Below are 19,763 nucleotides of genomic sequence, written 5' to 3' on the forward strand. Positions count from 1 at the left end.
GTGAGTTGTGGATTAGGGGCATGAGTCAGATTATCAGAATCTTGGGAATTATTATCGAATTACCTAAATGTAAGCACTTTCCTGGGTGAGAACTATGTAGGTATTTGTCACATTGCATCAATAGGAGATGCCTATCTGCAAGACTCCCATTTCTAACCAGCGACCAGAGAGTTGCCTAATGTATTTTTAAAGGACAAGTAAACCTAAAGTGTTAATACCTGTAACTCATGCAAGGCAAACACCCCCCCAACCTAGTTACTTTATTTTAACCCAGTTAAAAGTCTGCTTTGCTGTTCATGTGCTTCATACTGGGGCTCTAATTGTATGTGCATGGGACCAGGTTTCACTCCAATTTAAATTGCCCTTTAAAATACAATAAGTGAATTCTTTTATAAATCGGTTTTCACCTGAATACACCTACTAGGCCAGCAGGACAGTGGAACCAAGTACAAGGGCTAACGGGGGCTTTTTTGCTATGAAAGAAATGCAAATGTTTCTGATTCTCTGGGAAATGCCACCCTGCCTGGTACATTTTTACTCTGGATTTACAGAGATTAACACCTCGCCAAATCAAAGGCCTGTTGTTACTGGCGCATCCAACCACTTTCTCTTCTACTTTCAGAACTGTTTGCAGAACTATCCTAAGGGAGCCCTCCTGTTAGCCTAATCTGGGCACTGTAAATTTGCTAAAGGAAGAGACAGTAGGAAAAGATGGAGGAAGCATATTGCTATTCATATATGTTGGAGCTGCCAGACTGCTTAGTTTGCAAAGAGAAAGAAAGATCATGCATAGGCTCTAATTACACATTGCCCCAGGTTGGAGGATTGTTAAGGTGGCCATACACTATAAGATCCGCTCGTTTGGTGGCATCGCCAAACGAGCGGATCTTTTCCCCGATATGCCACTAACGGCAGGGCTATATTGGGGGTAATCTAAACGTTTGGCGCTATGGCCGAACGATTGGATTACGACGAGCGCAATGAGCTCCGACGGGTCTGTCAGGAGAAAAAATCAAACCTTCCTGATCAATATTGTGTCCAGATATCGATCAGAAAGACCCGTCGGAAGACTCCATACACGGGCAGATTAGCTGTCAAATTGGTCTAAACGACCGATATTGGCAGCTTTATCTGCCTGTGTATGGCCACCTTTAGACTTTATCCAGTAGCAACTTTTCCAAAGCAATTTCCCAACATCCATTTATTCTCACTGGTTGAGATGTTATGTGTAAATGCTGTTGACAGCAGTGTCCAGGTGTTTCTTTTCTCAACAATGGAGCAGAAGACAGCTGATTAACAGACCTGGAGGAGAAGTGACTGCTGCTTCATTCTTTCATATTTCAGAACCAGAATGAGAATTGAATGTTTATTGGGGAGTTAAGAGTTATTTTGTTTCAGTAGTCAGGGCAAGCAGTGCAGAGAAAAGAAAGGGACAGGCAGTGACAGACAATGGCAGTTACAGGTAAGTGTAAACCCTTTGAGAATGAGGAATTGATATTGGGAAGATGTTTCAGAAGTCAGAGCCAGCAGTTCAGAGAACAGAAACCAAGACAGTGACAGATAAACATGACAGTTGCACATTATGATAAATACAATGGGAATGAGGAATGAATAGATATTTGGAAGCTGCTTAGAATTAGATTTTCTTTCATTATGCAAATTACAGATCGATAGCAGGGTGTTGTGCAATTGGCACTATGACATGAGGATGGTTTCTCTTGCGACACTTGGAATAAAGGTGTCACTACCCCAGCTGCTCCTTGTATTAATAAGCCCCCACCACCAGCATGTCTGTGCCGAGAGTTTGGTGACAGATCTCAACAGCTGCTCCAGGGCCCGGCCCATCCCAAATCTCTCTCCAGTCTCGGCTCCAGTAACACAAGGACCCACAGAGCAGAAAGAACCGGGCAAGCTTCCTAGGGACTCAGATCTAACTAGCCAAGGGACTTATCCACTAGCCATGCAGGAGCTTAAAGCGCTTAAAATTAGGGTGACATCTTGTATCATCCTGGTGGGGATCTCGTTAATGTTAGCGGCTGTAATGAGCGACCACTGGGCAGTCCTCAGCCCCAAACTGGATGATGACACTCAGTCGTGTGAGGTGGCACATTTTGGCCTATGGAGGCTGTGTAAAAAGAAGATACTCATGGATGATCAGGAGACCATGCTCAAAGGATGTGGCCCACTGAGCCTTCCTGGGGGTAAGTGTATTTCAGGTTAATGAGGCAATGCAAATTATTTTCCCTATTGGGTCCACTGGTTCTAGGGTTGCCATTTCATCTGGTTGGTCCAAACTGTAACTACCAGTGATGAGTCTATTGATGTTTCACCTTACTTACTGCTCAGAGGAGCCCTGTGTCCCTCGAGAGTTCTAAAGTTGTATGGTTAACATGGTGCTGGGGTTAGTGCCTTTAGCAACTGGCAGAGGGGCTGCTGTTAGATGCCATAGACACTCACTACTTATTGGGCTTGTTGGAGAGGACTGTTGTGGGCTACTGAGAACTTGGAATTCCCAGGCCTATTTTGAATCCAGTCCAGGGTGTGCTTTGGTCTCAAAGTTAACTTTGTTCCATAAGGCAGGGTTATTTTAGGGTTAACTGATTTCCTATAAGGTTGTAGCTGATTAATGTAACCATGGGACATAAGTGTAGGAAGATGACCCGGGGGGGGGGCAAACGTGTAGAGGGCTGTGGGGCACTACTTAATAAACAATATATATTCATAAAAGAGGCAGCGAGTAGGATTCTGTTCTGTCTCAGCAGCCTGTAGACATCTCTATAGTCCTAAAACTAGGCAGTAGGTAGGAGTCAGCTCCAACTTATAGCAGCTTGTGGGCAACCCTATAGTTACAAATCCAGGCAGTAAGAGTTAGTTCTGACTCATAACAGCCTGCAGGCACCTCTGTAGTCCCAAAGCTAGGCAGTAGATAAGAGTCACCTTTAGGGTAAGGCCACACTAAGCGATAGCGCGGCGATTTGACTCGCCGCGACTATTCGCCGCGACTTTTAATCCTCAATCGCTGGCGAAACTTTGGCGCTGGCGTCTATGGGGAATCGCTGCGTAAAAACACACGCGGCGATCTTTTTTCTATTGTCGCTCGAAATCGCCTCGCTAGGCGATTTCGAGCGACAATAGAAAAAAGATCGCCGCGTGTGTTTTTACGCTGGCGATTTTGCGCGATTTCCCATAGACGCCAGCGCCAAAGTTTCGCCAGCGATTGAGGATTAAAAGTCGCGGCGAATAGTCGCGGCGAGTCAAATCGCCGCGCTATCGCTTAGTGTGGCCTTACCCTTAACTCATAGCAACCTGTGGCTGGACACCGCTATAGTTCCAAAGCTAGAAGTCATACCTCCCAACATCCTGTTTTGAGTGGGACAGTCCAGCTTTTGACAGCTCAACGGATATGTACTGATATGTCTCGAGTTTCTCTTTGATCTGCTGCACTGAACTGCCAGAAAAAGATACAAAGTTTGTAACTAATTGGCTCTTGGCTGAAAGCAAAGAATACATACTTAACATACTTTTTTAGATTAGATAAGAACGTACACAAAGGAAAATTCACCTTCATTAGCAAAACTGTAATAACACATAAAAACTACATAAATGTGTTCAAACTTTCATAATCTGCCAAAATTGGTAAAATGGACACGGTAATTAGGGGGTGTGGTCACAAAAATGGGCGTGATCAAAGAATTTCGCAGAATCTTTTTGTCCCTCTTTCTGTTTCCAACATGTTGGGAGGTATGCCAGAGGGTAGGAGTCAGTTATGATTCACAGCAGACTGTAGGCACCACTAAAGCCCCTAAGCTGAGCAATAGGTAGGAGTCAGGTCAAATTCACAGCCCGTGGGTAACTCTATAGTTCCAAAGCAAGACAGTGGATAGGAGTCAGTCCTGACTCATAGCAGCCTGAATGCACCTAATACTTTTAGGGGTAGGTCAGTTGTGCTGACAGGTTGATATCAATGAGAAACTCATACAGCCTTCCTAGCCTGGGAATTGTCCAGCTATCTCCAGGTATTATGGGGCAGTCACATGTAATAAACATGCACACCAGTGCCGGGCCAGCCGAGCGATCTAGGCAACCCGGCCGGCCACTTCGCCCCCCGCAGCAGTGCGCAACCAAGTACACGCGTACGTAACCGTGCGCAACCGAGGACGCATGTGCTCAACCGCACGGAGCCGAGTGCAGTCGTGCGCAAAGCACTGTGGGGGTCATTTATAAACATGGTTATATTTATAAAGCTGAGTAAGAGGGTGCAAACAGAATTGCTAATTTCTTTTCACAATGCGAAGTAGTGTACCACTATCCCTGTACTTACTTCTAACACTGGTGCAGGGGAGAGTGGGGCCCATGGAAGTGTGTGGATTATGGGACATGACCAGGGTGAGAGGAAGCTCTTTTCCAGACCCCTACTAACTGCAGCTCTCTGCCAAAGTAATGGGGTCTGCCCCTTGAAAGCTATAACACTGTCTGATTTCCTATATATATTCTGCTAAATGTGTAGCAATTTAGAAACTACCCCTCCACAAAATCTGGTCACAGGGTGCAAGGGGGCAGATCCTCTAGCAAGGGACCTCCTTCACCCCTCTACACTACATGGCAAATCCCTGGCAATAACCAGGTATGCCCTATCTCACTTGCTCATCTACCATGGTCTCTTACCTTACCTGTGTGGGTGATTGTTAGTGACGAGTGGGCAAAAGTAGTCTGTACATTTAAGAGAAATATAATTATAAATACTTCTCCTAAAGTCATTGCCAGCCAGGCATCTGACTATTTATGGCACCTGCTATGCAGTCTCTAAATACTCTCTGGGTGGGGGCACAGGAGAGAGTCAATATCTATATAATTCCTTGGGCTCCTGATAATAAGATTTGTGCTGGGCCTGCACCCCGGATATATCTGTGAATGCAGATCAGGCAGTGACCCTTCCAACCAGGCTTGTACTGGGTTTCAAAATAGGCCCTGGCCTATTACAGAGTTATACTGGGTCCTACAGACTGTCTAACAGGTGTCAGCCATTCAGTGCCGTCACTAGCCCACTCCAGGGGAAACATATAGCAGCATATTTATAGAGAGCAGGAAGGAATGGAAATCCTATGTATGGAGCGTATGTGAGAATCCAGGACTATAAAGACCCACCTGCTTCCAGAGAACAGGAGCTGGGGTGAGTGACAGTGGCAGGTTTAAAGGAGTGTCATTGCCCCTTCCCTTGCTAAAAACTAGATGCACCACCATCCCTAGTGCCACACATGTAACTCAAGTCTTCATGAGGCAACGCACACTCAGATCCATTCCTGTAATATTCTCTGTGTATAAATAAACTTTTATAGAGACTGTGAGGCTGTGATCCCATCATGTTACTGAAGAACTATGCACAACAGAGAGATACACAAAAAGAGGCTTTGTCGGAGCATTGCAAGGCTGAGTAAAGTACATAAGTACAATGCATATTTGACTGATCTGGGCAAGTTAGCTGCAAACATTCAAAAGAGTTGGGCTAGATCAATACACAGTCCCTGGTACCCTGTTTCACTTGTAATTTAGTCTCTATGCAAGTGTGTATATATATAAATATAAATATATATATATATATATATATATATATATATATATATATATATATATATATATATATATATATATAAACATACATACATACAGGCCCGGACTGGCAATCTGTGAGTTCTGGCAAATGCCAGAGGGGCTGCTATAAGGTGCCATAGAAAGTCAGTATTTAGTGGGCTGTTTGGGCCTCTGAGTGGGCTAATTGGGCCTCTGTGTACCTGAAATGCCAGGGCCTATTTTGATTCTCAGTCCAGACCTGTATACATATATACATATATACATATATATATCTTGGCATAAGTGACTTTGTAAAAAAAATAAGCTGTTTTTGAAATACATGCACTTGCATAGATACTGAATTACAGGGAGCCAGAGAATGTGCATTGATTAAACTCCTCTCTTTTATATGTTTGTGCTGGGGGAAGAGGATTTTTTTTTCATGATCAGTAATAGATATAGGAAAATGCTGGTATCTTGGCAGCCTGGAATCTATAGGCCACTTTTAGCATGCTGAGTGGGAGCAGTGTTACTTTGTCCTGTAAATGTTCAGCAGGAGTTGAGAGACAGGAGGCAGTATTTCCGTTCTTCAAAACAGAAATTGGAGAGAGCAAAGGCATTAACTTCCCAGGAATTAGTGCAAATCTATGTCAATCAATAGGTGTCCCTGGAACTCATCAAGTAAATAAAGTTGTGCTCCTCAAACAGTGTAGAAGTTTCACCACTTCTACGTGAAGTTATCATATATACATGAAGGATCCACTGGAGGGCAATTTTTATTGAAAAATAGTTTTAGGTTTATTTGACATGCATAGCAACATGTTTCGGACCACAAAGGTCCTTCCTTACATGAGATGAAGAACCTGTGTAGTCCAAAACATGTAGTGCTATGCATCTCAAATAAACCTAAAACCATTTTTCACTACTTTGTTCTCTGGTGGATCCTTCATGTTTATATAAATCTACATGTCACATTACTGATTTGTATGTTTTGTGCTTGACTAATCATTTATTTTTAGGATAATAGATGCATCAATCCCTTGTTATCTGGCTGTGCATGCTGGGAGTTCACACAATGGTTCATTTATAGGCCTGGCACCTAAATAACAGATAGTAAGTCATTCTCAGTCAAAGGCTTGTGTTTATGCTTGTCTTCTGCTCTGGCAGCCAGAGAGTTAAGCAGGAATATTCCAACCATTGATAGAAGGGGCAGTCTGGTAACCCCCAGCTGGGCTTCTAACATAGTCCTGAAATCTCGGAGAGCCCAGGTGGGTGCAAGTTAGGGTACGAAGGCACTGGGAATGTGTAAATAAAGTGGCCAGTCAGCAGAATTATTCTGGAGTCCAGCTGCCCACAAGCTGACGCCTCCCTCACCACCAAATGGAACAGCTGCAGCCTGTCAGCAAAATGCACCTAAACCCCCAATAATGTCGCCTCTAAGGATTCCCAAATAACAACTAGTGTCACTGACAGATGGACAGGCGCCACGATTAGCTCAGTTCAGCTGTGGTTGGATCACAACTCCCAGCATTCCCCCATTGCCTTGGGGTTATAATTTATTTACTGAAGTGCTACAAGTTAGACAACATTGATTTAAAGTGTGACTGTATTCCTCTACCCTGTATCTACAGCTGAAACTCTGCAAGGCCCTGGGAATCGCTCCTACATGGGCCTTATTAACCAGTTAACCAAAAAGTACTAGTGAGGAAACTTCAGCCGACTTTGGAAAACGAAGCAGCGCAAGTGCCATACCGCTGCAACTTTTCATTATAGCTGACGGGAAGGCAGTTCGGGGAGATTGTCCCCCCGAAGAAGAGGCGATTTGTCAATGGGGCGACTAGTCTGCCCAAATCTACCTGTGTGTCCTTACCTTTTAAGTGGGGGGGAGCCGAACTGTTCTTAATGGATACATTTAGTTGATACATTTCTTATCTTTGTCCCTGCTGAGCAGAATCCCTGGATTTCATTACATGCAGATGTTAGAATTGATACAATAGTTGCTAATACTGCTGAGAAATGTATCAACTACTTGTATTAACTAAATGTAGTAGCAAATTGTAACAGTTTAGAGTCTGTACCTGAATTACTGAGCTGCCAGACTCAAGCACCGGAAACAGGAACACTAAACTTTAAACTTAGATTTTGAAAAAAATGGTAAAAAAATAAATAATGAAATGTATGTGAAAAAAGCCTTTATTTCTGGGAAGCAATCTGAAAACAATCGAACTGAAAAAAGTGTTTGGAAGGTGAACAACCCCTTTAAGACATGAGTGTCTTTACTAATGCGGGGTCTACTTTTAGTGGTGTTGTCCCATTATGATTTACATCCATAAAATCATTAGCATTCTCTTCTAAGGAAAATATTACCTAAATATTAATTTATGAGAGAATTTATATATATTGTACCCTGAGATGTACCTCAACAAAAGGAGTCTGTAACCAGCGCCGGATTTAACTTTTGCGCGCCCATAGGCCGCGCGGTCCGACCAGGCGAAAAAACGCCGGCGCAGCTGGTGCAGTTGAACGGCGGCTGGGCGGCATGCCGCCCCTATTTCTTTGCCGCCCTAGGCCCGGGCCTATGCGGCCTTGCCGCAAATCCGGGCCTGTCTGTAACCCTCCCTTCACCCACACAAGCAAACCTGTCTGTAGGGGGGCAAAAAGGGACCAAAGTCCAGAACCACACACAACAGTTATTATTTACAGAAAGATTAAGGGGTAACAGGTATAAAAGAGCAAGAAGGAGACACTAGGCAAGAAGGAGAATTTTATAGAATTACACTGTAAAGGAGAAAATATCCTAAAATTGTCATGCCATGACTTTGTCTTTGTTAACCAAAGACCATTAAGACTGCAGAGCAGAGATAAAGGGGTACAGTTAGGGTGATTGCCGTGGTCCCTTTATCCTTGGGGAATGTACATACAGTTCAATGCACAGCAGCACCTTCTGTCTATATAACAAATCTCAGTAAACTTAGTTAAGATTTTAGGGTATTGGCCGGCAGTCCAGTTGATCTGTTTGTATGTATTCACAGAGGGCACCTGTCAATGAAGCTCCATTATCCAATTAAATCCTAAATTAATATGGCAGTCAATGCCCTACCAAGGAAGTCCACTACACACAAACAAGCACAGCCATTGACCCACATACAAATTAGGGAATTGCACCCCATAGAGAAACAAAGTCACTCCACTCTCACATTCACTCTAGAACACAATCAATAATCAATTAGGATCAATACCAATAGTACCAATAGAAAGTGATACAAAGCTGAATGTGCAAGGAGTTTAACAATGTCAATACCATAGAGCAGGGCTATCCAGCTGGCGGCCCGTGGCCCCCCCTTATGTGCCCCTCCACATCAAAGTCTGCCTGCTGTGTTTGCTTACCATTTGTAAAATTTAAAAGGTATCACTACAGAGATTAACTGGCCCCTGCATAGTTTAAACCTCAAATTCAGACTCTAATCCCCTGTATTGTTCACACATGTAATCCCCCCTGCATTGTTCACACTTGTGACTCCTCTATTGTTCACACACTAAAGGCCTGTACTGTTCACACCTGAGACCCAGACTGAAATTTCCCACATTGTTCACCTGTTCAAACTTTATACAAAATGCTAATAGGGCACCAGCACTGTGTCACTGTATGTAGTACATTTTAGACTGGTCCTGATTTTCCTGTCTCCTGCTCTGTTCTGTCTTCCCTATGCTCCCTGTGTGTGTCATACTTTGCCTGCTCTTTGCACCCTGTGTTTGCCATACTCTGCCTGACCTATGATCCCTATGGAACATAAGCCTGGTATTTGTTCTGGGGGTTTGTTAGCATTTGCAAATTATTGTTAGGGGCCCCTAAGGTGTTAAATCATATGCTGGGGTACTGTATTATACACAGGGGAGGAGGAGGCATATGGATTTAAGGGTAGGTCTTAATATGACTTCACTTTTTTCACATATGAGTGGCATCCCTGCCGTTGCCGGGTCAAGGTAGTTTGGAACCAGTGGCGTAACTACCGGGGGAGCAGGGGGAGCGATTGGGCCAGGGCCCGCACCCCCTCAGGGCCCCCTGGCAGCTTGCGCCACTCTGTTCTAATGCGGCTGTTTCCGGCCATACGGAGGGGGCGGGGCCCGGCTGCACGTCCCACGCCAGGGCCCGCCTCCCTCTAGTTACGTCTCTGTTTGGAACTCTTGGCAAAAGCTTCAATCAGCGCCCCGCTGTCCTGCATTACCATTAACCCCCTTACCATGATGGTTTTTAAATAAAGAAAGCAAGAAAATGTGCAACACTTTTTCATTTATATTACTGCCCCCTGTACCAGCAAGCTCAGCAGCCATCCATCATACAGCCCTCCTGCAGCCATCATATTGCCCCCAATCTTAACCTGTGCCAGCAGCAGCCAAAAATAAATCTGATCACATCATATTGCCCCCAAGTATTTATGTACCTGTGCCAGTGCCCAGCACAGCAGCAACAGCAAACATATGGGACCCAAATCTGTACCTGGCTGTGCCAGCAGGAAGCTTCACACTTTCACAGTAATAGAAAGAATGTGTTCAGTTCAGTGCAACTGTGCAAGGCTGAGAGCATCAAGAGCCACACCAAGCAGCCCGCCAGCTCTCTGCCTCTCTCTGTCACCCAATCGCATCAATGACATCATTGACGCATATACGCATGTCACACTGCACTGCCGCACCGCACAGAAGGAGCTATTACTTGTGGGCAAGAGGGAGAAGGTGAAGAAGGGGGACCATGATTACTGAAACAAATTATTAAATAAACGCTTGAGAAAAAGAAAAAAAAAGACAGCCACCTACTCTGCATACCCTCAGTTCTGGCCCTGATCCCTGCAGTGAGCACCAACCATCTGTTTTTTTGGTGTGCTATTATTGTGGACATGGTTGCGGTAACATGGATGTGGTTTAAAGTGGGTGTGGTCTAAAAACAGGGAGTAGCTAACACTGGCTTCCATTATCGGCCCTCCACCATGTAAATTAGAAAAATTCTGGCCCTCTGTACCATATAAATTGGACAGCACTGCCATAGAGTTTGGAGACTGTGAAAAGAAGAGACATCTATTGCCCATTAATAAGATGGGGTGGGGGCTAGAGATAAAAAAAACAGATACAATAAAAAGGAAATAAAATAACTAAGGGGCTGCAGCTGCAAGAGCCCACCCATGAGATCAGGGCCCACTAGTACCATAAAGTAGCCCTGGCAGAGTATTTTCTATTGGCTGCCAATAGCTACAAGGGAGAGTCCTGACAATGAAATACTCACTAGTATCAGCTGTGATCTATTCAGTCTAGCCAAACTGCTGCCTGGTTCCTAAACTTATTTACCTTAGCATCCAGATAATAGAACTCTGGAACAGGAGTAATCAGCTGCATTGCTATACAGATATACAGTACATAAACCAGTGTGTTCCTTCTCTGCAGAGCATAGCTGCACCTACTTCAAGCACTTCACTTCAGGAGAGAATGCGAACATATTCGAGGTGACGACACAGAAAGGTAAAGAACCCACTGTGGCATCACTTTGCTGCTGTGTTATTGTTTCATCTCTCCCAAGTCTTTCCATGCACAGATCGCTACATGTTGTGGATGTCAAACTCCCATGAGCCTCCAATGTGCCATGTTCACCCCAACTGTTTTTACCCCACAGAGTACAGCATTTCGGCAGCTGCCATTGCCATTATCGGAGTTGGATTCATGACTATGGGCACAGTGTGCACCTTGTTGTCCTTCAAGGAGAAACTTGACTACCTGCTTAAACCCGCAGGTCTCTTCTTTATCTTTGCAGGTTGGTTTATACCCTAGTGTCCCTAAAACCCCATGTCTCTCTGTGCTATATTCCATAATGTCCATAAGGGGCAGATCAGGGAGGAGTCGAGGACACAAATCTTCCCATATTCTGAGCCAACATGGCTAGAGGTGATAGGACACCTTTTCTCCTCCCACTCATAGCAGTTTACAGGGAGGGGACAGGGAGTCTGTGACTTAAGCAATGGGCAGTACTAGAACACTGTGATGGAAGTTTACAGGGGGAGGGACAGGGAGTATATGGCTCAAGCAGTTGGTGGGAATAAAATACTCTGATGGAAGATTAGAGGGGGAAGGGCATGGAGTCTATGGCTGGAGCAGTGGGTAGGACTAGAACACTATTATGGCAGCCTACAGGAGGAGCGACATGAAGTCCATAACTCAAGCAGTGGGTGGGACCAAAACACTTTGATTGAAGCTTACAAGGGGAAGGGCTGGGAGTCTGGGCCTCAAACAATGGGCAGAACTAGAACACTAATGGAAGTAAACAGGGGAGGGGCAGGGAGCTCACCCATCTAATAGTCTGAATCCTGTTGAAAAAACTGTGGTACCGTGTTAGCCAGTAGCAAAAATAACAAATAAAAAAACAAACAAATATAAACAGTATTGTTGAAGTGATACCTATATTGGCTAACAATAAAAATACATTGCAAGCTTTTGGAGCACCGAAGCCCCTTTGTCATATTTTGCCTGACGAAGGGGCATTGCAGCTCCTAAAGCTTGCAATATATTTTTATTGTTAGCCAATATAGGTATCACTTCAACAATACTGTTTGTATTTGTTTGTTTTTTTTATTTTATTGTTAAACAAACTTAAAAATGTTTTTGCTGGATACATGTCCCCCCTCCCTTAAATACTAGCTGGATATTATACCGAAGAATCAACCACTGATACAATTAACTTGTATGGGCAAGGGATGCTCTGATAAATATGATAAAGTTTGGAAGGACTGGATTTCTGCTACTTTCTAAACAGAATATCTGTATGGTTTTCCCTGATGATTAGTCTCATGAAACCTTGTACTGACAGTCGGCCGACTGCTATTGATACTGGTGTGATACTGTATCTGATACCCCCTCTTCTCTTCTGTACCCCCTCCCTTGTTGAAATGACAAATACTGTTTCAAAAATGAAAACGTTTTAAAGTAATGAAAATATAATGTACTGTTACCCTTCACTGGAACACCTTGTGTGCTTCAGAAAAACTACTATAGTTGTATAGTTGTATACTACAGAGTGTATCTCTTATCTACTAAGTAACCTGTGCCTTTTCTCCTTTATCAGCTGTGAATGGCGGCCCGTGGCTACACAGCAGCTTGTTTATAGAAACTATAGTAGTGTCTGAAGCAAATGCTCACATTGTACCAGTGCAGGGCAACAGTACATTATATTTTCATTGAAACACTTAAATTTGAATGCACCAATTCTCTATTTTCGGAATTTAGCTGAAAACCACAAATCTTTCTGAAAGGATTCAGCCAAATCCTGAAAAGAATCCAAACTATAATTCGCATAATTCACAAAAAATGAGGGGGTTTGGAGTCAGTTTGGCCAGGTTCTTGGATTCAGCCAAGGCTTGGATCCGGCGAATCCCGAACTGAATCCAGGATTAGGTGCATCCTTACATCAAACAGACTGTGTAAGAATTCCCATATAATAAAAATTCTGTTAGGAGGATTCACTCTCTCTGCTTGCCATTGCAGGACTGTGCATGATTATATCTGCGGAGGTGATCAGACAATCAGTGCATCGTATGATAGACAGTAAGGAGACAGTGTGGATCGAGTATTATTATTCCTGGTCCTTTGCTTGCGCCTGCTCAGCCTTTGTCGTGCTCTTCATCTGCGGCATCGCCCTGGTGCTCATCTCCCTGCCACGCATGCCCAGGAACCCCTGGGAAAGCTGTATGGATGCAGAGCCCGATATGTGAGGGTCTCCAGGTGGGGAGATCTGTGGGGTCACAAACTGGAAATGACATTGGGTCCTTGACATTCACTGAATTGAAATCAATGGCCAAGAACGGACAGAGGGGGCACGTCCCTATATCTTGCTTTATTTCCTGTATAGTATAAGTTTCCTCCCAAGGCTTGGCCAGTGGTTTAACTATGAATTACTGGGCTCCCTCTAACAGTGAGGGTCTGCTTCCTCTGTGGATAAAGTGCTGGTTATGACCTTCCCATGGGCTGGAGAGGGCATGGTGTGATAACTAGTGGAAGGGTTATTTGGGGGTTTCACAGCACCCCTACAGTAGCTGATGTTATCCTCCTGCCCCGCACCCTCAAGCTGGCTCCAGGCTCTCAATAGAACTGACTGCAGCACGCAATCTTTTTTTACTGTATTATTTCACTGGCTTTAAATAGCTTCTCCCCATCCCCAGCCTGTGGGCCCCTACATACAGGCAGGAATAGACACCAGCGCTTTCCTCATATTCTAACCATGGGAATCGGATATTCAAAGATTGAGGGACTCGGGGCAGATTCATTGCTACAAAAGAGACAAAACTTTTACTCGCATTTCTACATCTGGATGATTCGGGGGGGTGGGGTTAATATATTTATAATGTGTGAATTTGTCTTTGTGGTGTTTGTGTAATCACTGAATGTCTTTAAACTTCAAGGGTAACTAGAACCCAGTTTAAATGAGGCTGTATCTTCTGTACATTTGCCTATTGCTACAGAAACAAAGCTGCCATCTTGCTCAATGCTGCAAGGGAATTGTATCACAATTTTGGGAAACATCCCCTTTCTGTCAGGCTGCAGTTCAATAGATGGGACTCTCAGCAGCCAAAGGGTTAAAAACATGAAATCTGCAGCAAGATTTTTGGGACACTTATTTTGTGTGTTATGTGACTTTAGACTGTCGATAAGTGGCTCCAAAGAAAAACCTCCTAAACTCACCCCAATACACAGTCTATCATAAACAATGGGAGGTAGTTCAGGAGAAGAATAAAGATTTGGAATAAAGTCGTCTTTTTGTTTCATTTCCACTCATTGTAGAACGGGGTCGTTTACGAGTAAGTGCCCCAACAGGCACAAAATGCGTTAGGCCTAAATCCTAATAGTTTTTGTTTTGACTTTTGGGGGGGGGGTTCTCACTACATTTTTCATATTAAGTTGCCAGCATTCACCTTTAGATTGAGGTGTTTAGCGAGATATCCCCTTTAACTTTACATGAACTAGTGGCATTACTGATTGGTTGTACTACATGTCTAACGGCAACAAGAGCATCTTTCACAATGACATAAATACCATGGGGGGTGCTCATGGCCCGCCTCTCCATGAGGCCAATCACAATATCAGTAAAGGGATGGTAGGTTTAGTGCTTTGGAAGTGGAGCCAGTTGAAAATTTTACACCTGGGCCTGAGGGTGTTTAGTTCTGCCACCAATCCTATAGCCCTAGTGAAACCAGTGAGATTGTGATGGGTGCCACATGATCCAACTGATTGATATTAAACTTCAGGGAAACAGAATCAGATCAGTGGATCCAATCAAAATCCTTTGTATTAATTACATTATTAATTCACTTTATTTGAGGGGATCTCACTAAGCTTACTGTTAGGAGGCAAGCAAAATTTTGTTGGATCCATCTGTACAGCCTCGAGTGTCTGTTTTCTAAGATCAAAAATTTATTAACTCTGTCTGTGCTGGAGCCCAAAGCAATAAGGCACCAACTCAATCAGTTTATAGTTTGTGCCATGTGGGGATTGTGCCCCTGGAAGGGTAAATTTCTCTGCACTCACATTAAAGGAAAAGCTCATGCCATTATACTAGAAATGGTTATAGTATATAGCAGTTAATCTCTGGGTTGGGGTGGTGGGTCAGTTCACATGGGTCCTTGATAAATGAACTGGCATTGAGGGGGGAATAGCCGCCTTGAAAACTAGAGGTTAATCTCATGTGGTGAGCAGCTGGGGGAGAGGTATTGGAATAATTCACCTCTCCAATACCTTTCTTTAACCCTTCCATTGCTTAGAAACCCACTGGTTTTGCCTCCATGGGGAGAGAAGAGCAGTACTAGGGCAAGGTAGGTAAGATGAGGTACACAGACATACTATGGCCATTCAGCAGATCCACACATGATAGGGCCATACTACACAGACATATAGAATACTTGGTGGGGGTCGGGTGATATATTAGGGGCCAGATTAACACACCTAAGACAAATGAAAGGGTGGATATTGCCCAAATGCCCAGCTACCACACTGATAGCTCTTATTAGCAGATGGACAGTCTGTTACATTTGTTGTGCGTGTGGCTTGGTCTATAGGAGAAAAGAAAACTGATTTAACCTGAATAGGCCAGAGATCCCTGGAAAGTGGAGCATTGCACGAGCATCACATAACACAGACTCAGGGTACAGGAGCCCCTAGGATGTTCACTAACCATAAGATGCATTTTAGAGGGATCACTTGCACAGACAACTACAATCTGGTCTGAAATCTGCCCCAGCTGCTTGGCAACCACAAAGAAGATGTGAATGCTAAAATGCTGATATACTTTATACAGACCCAGTGCATAAGGGTCTATTATCCTTCCCTCTTTCCTTGACTATTTCATGGTCTGAAACTGACCAACAGGTGGCACAGTTTTAAGTCAGTTCTTTCATATTAACAGAACATGTATCCCTTAATATCTTGGAATTAAAAAAAAAATGAATGTGCTTAGAATAGTGCTCTCTTCAATTTTACATTCACTTTGTATTAAAGGTTTACTTATCCTTTAAACCTCCTCTTTTTCTTACAGTGTCTGAGGGAGACAGGGACAGTGGGGGCATGATGAGAGACATGATAAAGGTACATAAGCTAGTTCACATAACTCACCATGTACAGGAAGAAGCCCAGGTGCACCGCCCTGAGCCTTTAGCTAAGGGAGCAGATCCAATCGTATAGATGTTGAGCAGACACAACCTATGATTATGTACCCAAATAAACCACAAATTGATTTTACACGTTTGGAAGCCTGCTCTTTGAGTGCCTACTCTACATCAATATAGTGGGGGACATACCAAAGCTGTTCCCTGCCAGTAGGGAGGAAGGAAACAAGGTCTACACAATCAAAGACTGCAGCATCTTACTGACAAAATGAGCATCAGGTGCTGTAAAGACCTCAAATGTATTAAATTTGATGGCCGCTCTACAAACCTGTTCAGCAGAGGCATGGTTCCAGAAGGCCCAGGAAGTGCTAGTCAAATAAGCCCTGACCTAAAGGGCAATCCTTCCCTTGAGCTACTTACGCCCTGCAAAATGCCTCCTTAATCCATTAAGAGAGGACTTGGATGCCGAAGAGAAGAGTGAAACTCCTTGTTGCTGGCCAGGTAAAACTTGAGAGCCTTGACTGGGTCCAAATAATTGAGAGCCACCTCTTTGTGAGAGTGAGGCCCTGGGCAAAAGGATGAGATGGTGATACACTGATTGGTGTGGAACTCGATCTCAATCACAAAATGGGGATTAAAGAAGAATTCAATCCCCTAGGCGCAAAAATCCCTCCCCTCTCCCCTGCGTAGGCCCCCCTCCCGGCCTACCTCACCCCCCCCCCCAGGCAAATGCCCCTAACTTGTTACTTACCCCTCCTAGGTCCTCTCCACCGGAGCTCACAGCAGCCATCTTCTCCCGAGCGCTCTTCTTCCTGTATTCATCGGCATTTGGTGGCGCATGTGCAGTAGAAGAAATGGGAAACTTTGTGACTATGGGACGCATGCGCAGTAGCTCCGTACCAGCAAATGCCTCCAATTGCGCATGCGCCCGAAAGTCACAAAGTTTCTGATTTCTTATTCTGAAACTTTCGGCGCATGCACAGTAGATCCGAAGTGGTAAATGCCGCCTACTGCGCATTCGCCACCAAATGCTGATGACTACAGGAAGAAAAGCGCTCTGGAGAAGATGGCTGCCGTGAACTCCGCTGGAGAGGACCTAGAAGGAGGGGTAAGGTCACAAAGATATATGGTTTTTCTGCACTCTTTGTTAAAAGCCACCAATTTTTGCCCCTGCTCAGGATGATCTGGTCCAAGTACCAGGCTCAACGAAACTATGCTGGGCACTATTAGGATGATTTTGTGGTGTTCCCTACTGATACTTTTGATGATCCTGGGTAGCAGCAGGAAGCTGTGCAGTCATGTTGTCTACAGAGTGTTCCAGGGGTCCCTGCAGCAAACTGTGAACTGGGGAACCTTGAGGTTGGCACTGGAAGCCACGAGGTCTATCACCAGCAGGCAAGCTGCAGGATATTGAGGCTCCTGAGCACTGCCTCCAGCCATTGAGGCTGTCATTAGCAACGAGGACAAGTCAAGTAGGATCTATCAAGGACTTGCACTTGGATAGATGTGTGGGGTGGAGCCACCACATCAGTGCCTTAAGAGAGATAGTTTGAGATAGATTTGTGCAGTTTTATTGGTATAGGATGTTCCACTGAAGGTTTTGGAGGGGAAACTATGCAAATGCAACTGTGTCTATGCAGCCATCAATTGACACCAATACACTCATGGTGAACCTAGCTGGCAGCCTTTGAGTTGCAGCATCTGTTGTACTAGTATCTGCATCTTCTTGATCATCTTGGGTAGAAGAGAGGCGTGCGTTTCTTCTCAAAAAACATTTCCAGGAATGTCATGCACTGGCTGGGAGCAATGAAAGACTTGCCTATGTTGATGGTCCAGGCACGCCTGGATAAGGATTGTATCACCTGATGAGTTTGCGCTTCTGAAAAGGTAGGGGTTTGTTTAGGAAGTCATGCAAGTATGGTAGTCTGAGATCCCCTAGGTCCACAGCAACACTGTAGCCATGACCATCACCTTGGTGAAGATATTTTAGGCTCATGTGAGCTTGAAGGGGAAGGCTGTGAACTGAAAGTGGCAGATAAGGAAGGCAAAGCATAAGGATATATGGTGGGAAGAGAAAATTGGGATGTGTAGGTAACATTCCTTGATGTCCAGTGCCATCAGGAATTCTCTCAGATTCATGGCCACTGATGCAGTGCAGGAACACCATTTTGAATTTGGAAGGACAAATGAAAAGTGTTGATATGCTTCAAGTCTAAGATAGGGCAGTAAGAGCTGTCATTTTAGAGCACAATAGAGATTTGAATAGAATCCCTGGGATTTTTTGCTAAAGGAAACTGGAGCAATGATTTATTTGTGAATTCGATTTTGAACAACTGAAGGAAAAGCTGCATGTTTTCATGGTTCTTTGGGTACAAAGAGCTTTAATGCTGCTGCTAGTGAGGAGGGACAGTTACCTGTGTTACATCTAAAGAGATTTGCACATATTTCAACTCAGGTGGTATTTCACTGACTTAGCCATAAAATACCAACCAAGGTCAGGGCCAGAATTACAAATTTAGCAGCAAAGTCCCTTCAGACCTCCTCCTATACACCCTAATCTCTCCTATGTTTTCCTAGGGGGAAACATGCTTCACTATGGGACAGAATGAGATCTCAGCTGGTATTAAGGCAGTACAATAGGTAGACACAGGTAGGCAGCTGACAAAGGCAAGAAATGTTATAATAGCCAGAAAAAATTGCCCAGCTAACTTGAACGGCTGCCCAGCTAGAGTGAGGGACAAAAGGCTAGAGAGGGAGTAAAGACTCTGGCAGGAGGGAGCAGACTCAAGTCTTCACTTCAATGAAAGGCCAATAACTGTGGGAAGATTCAGGAGCCAAAGTTGGATATGGTTTGCTGCCAGAAGGAAGTTCCTGTAGCAGAGAAATTACTTCGGCCCTAAAAAGCAGGGAACTTTGCAAGGTTAGCCATAACTTCATAACTTTGGGATGGGAACTGTGAAGGGGGAAAGAATGCAGAGGCCTTTCTTGAGACTTTTTTTTTCATTTTGGCCATTGCTTACCATTCTGGAAAGTGAATGGATTAGAGAGGGGGAAAAAAGGGGGTCCTATAAAATGCCTAAGCTAAAAGGCAGAACCTTATCAGGGAGATTCCTGCATGTAGAGCAACCTTCTAATGGGCAGAGATGCTGGGGTGTGAAAGGCAGACATCTGGTAGTCTAGGGAGGAACATGTTCTGTGAAAGTGACTGGATATTTCACTGTCAAAAGAGAACTGCAGCTGTTTTTAGGTGGGTCCTGCCTACTAGTGGTAGCAATTATACAACACTTTTGGGGATGCACAGAATCCAGGGCATGGTGGAACCCAGTAGCCTATGCCAAGACTGGGCTGAACCCAAATTATTTATATAATCAACTGTTGATGGTGCGCGACACTGAAGGGGGTGCTGTGATTATCAACAGTTTTTGGCATTATCTTCTGAGAAATATTCTGTATTTGGCCAAATGGATTTTGTACATCCACAAAAAAGGGTTAGGATATGCAGATGGATTTGAAAAGGGTGGGGAAAAAATAGCACAATCCAATGAAATAGGAATTGAGGGGAGC

General features: G+C 44.2%; 1 protein-coding gene across 1 annotated transcript; it reads left to right on the forward strand.

Annotated features, from left to right (window-relative positions):
- The first annotated feature begins 1,889 nt into the window (after nt 1-1,889).
- On the forward strand, nt 1,890-14,355 carry cacng1.L (calcium channel, voltage-dependent, gamma subunit 1 L homeolog). The gene is given in 4 exon segments (NM_001097706.1): nt 1,890-2,201; nt 11,002-11,076; nt 11,228-11,365; nt 13,090-14,355. Coding segments are annotated over 4 exon segments (681 nt in total). The 5' UTR covers nt 1,890-1,960; the 3' UTR covers nt 13,317-14,355.
- Nucleotides 14,356-19,763: the final 5,408 nt, after the last annotated feature.

The sequence above is a fragment of the Xenopus laevis genome, chromosome 9_10L, assembly GCF_017654675.1.
Source record: "Xenopus laevis strain J_2021 chromosome 9_10L, Xenopus_laevis_v10.1, whole genome shotgun sequence".
Classification (NCBI taxonomy): Eukaryota; Metazoa; Chordata; class Amphibia; order Anura; family Pipidae; genus Xenopus; species Xenopus laevis.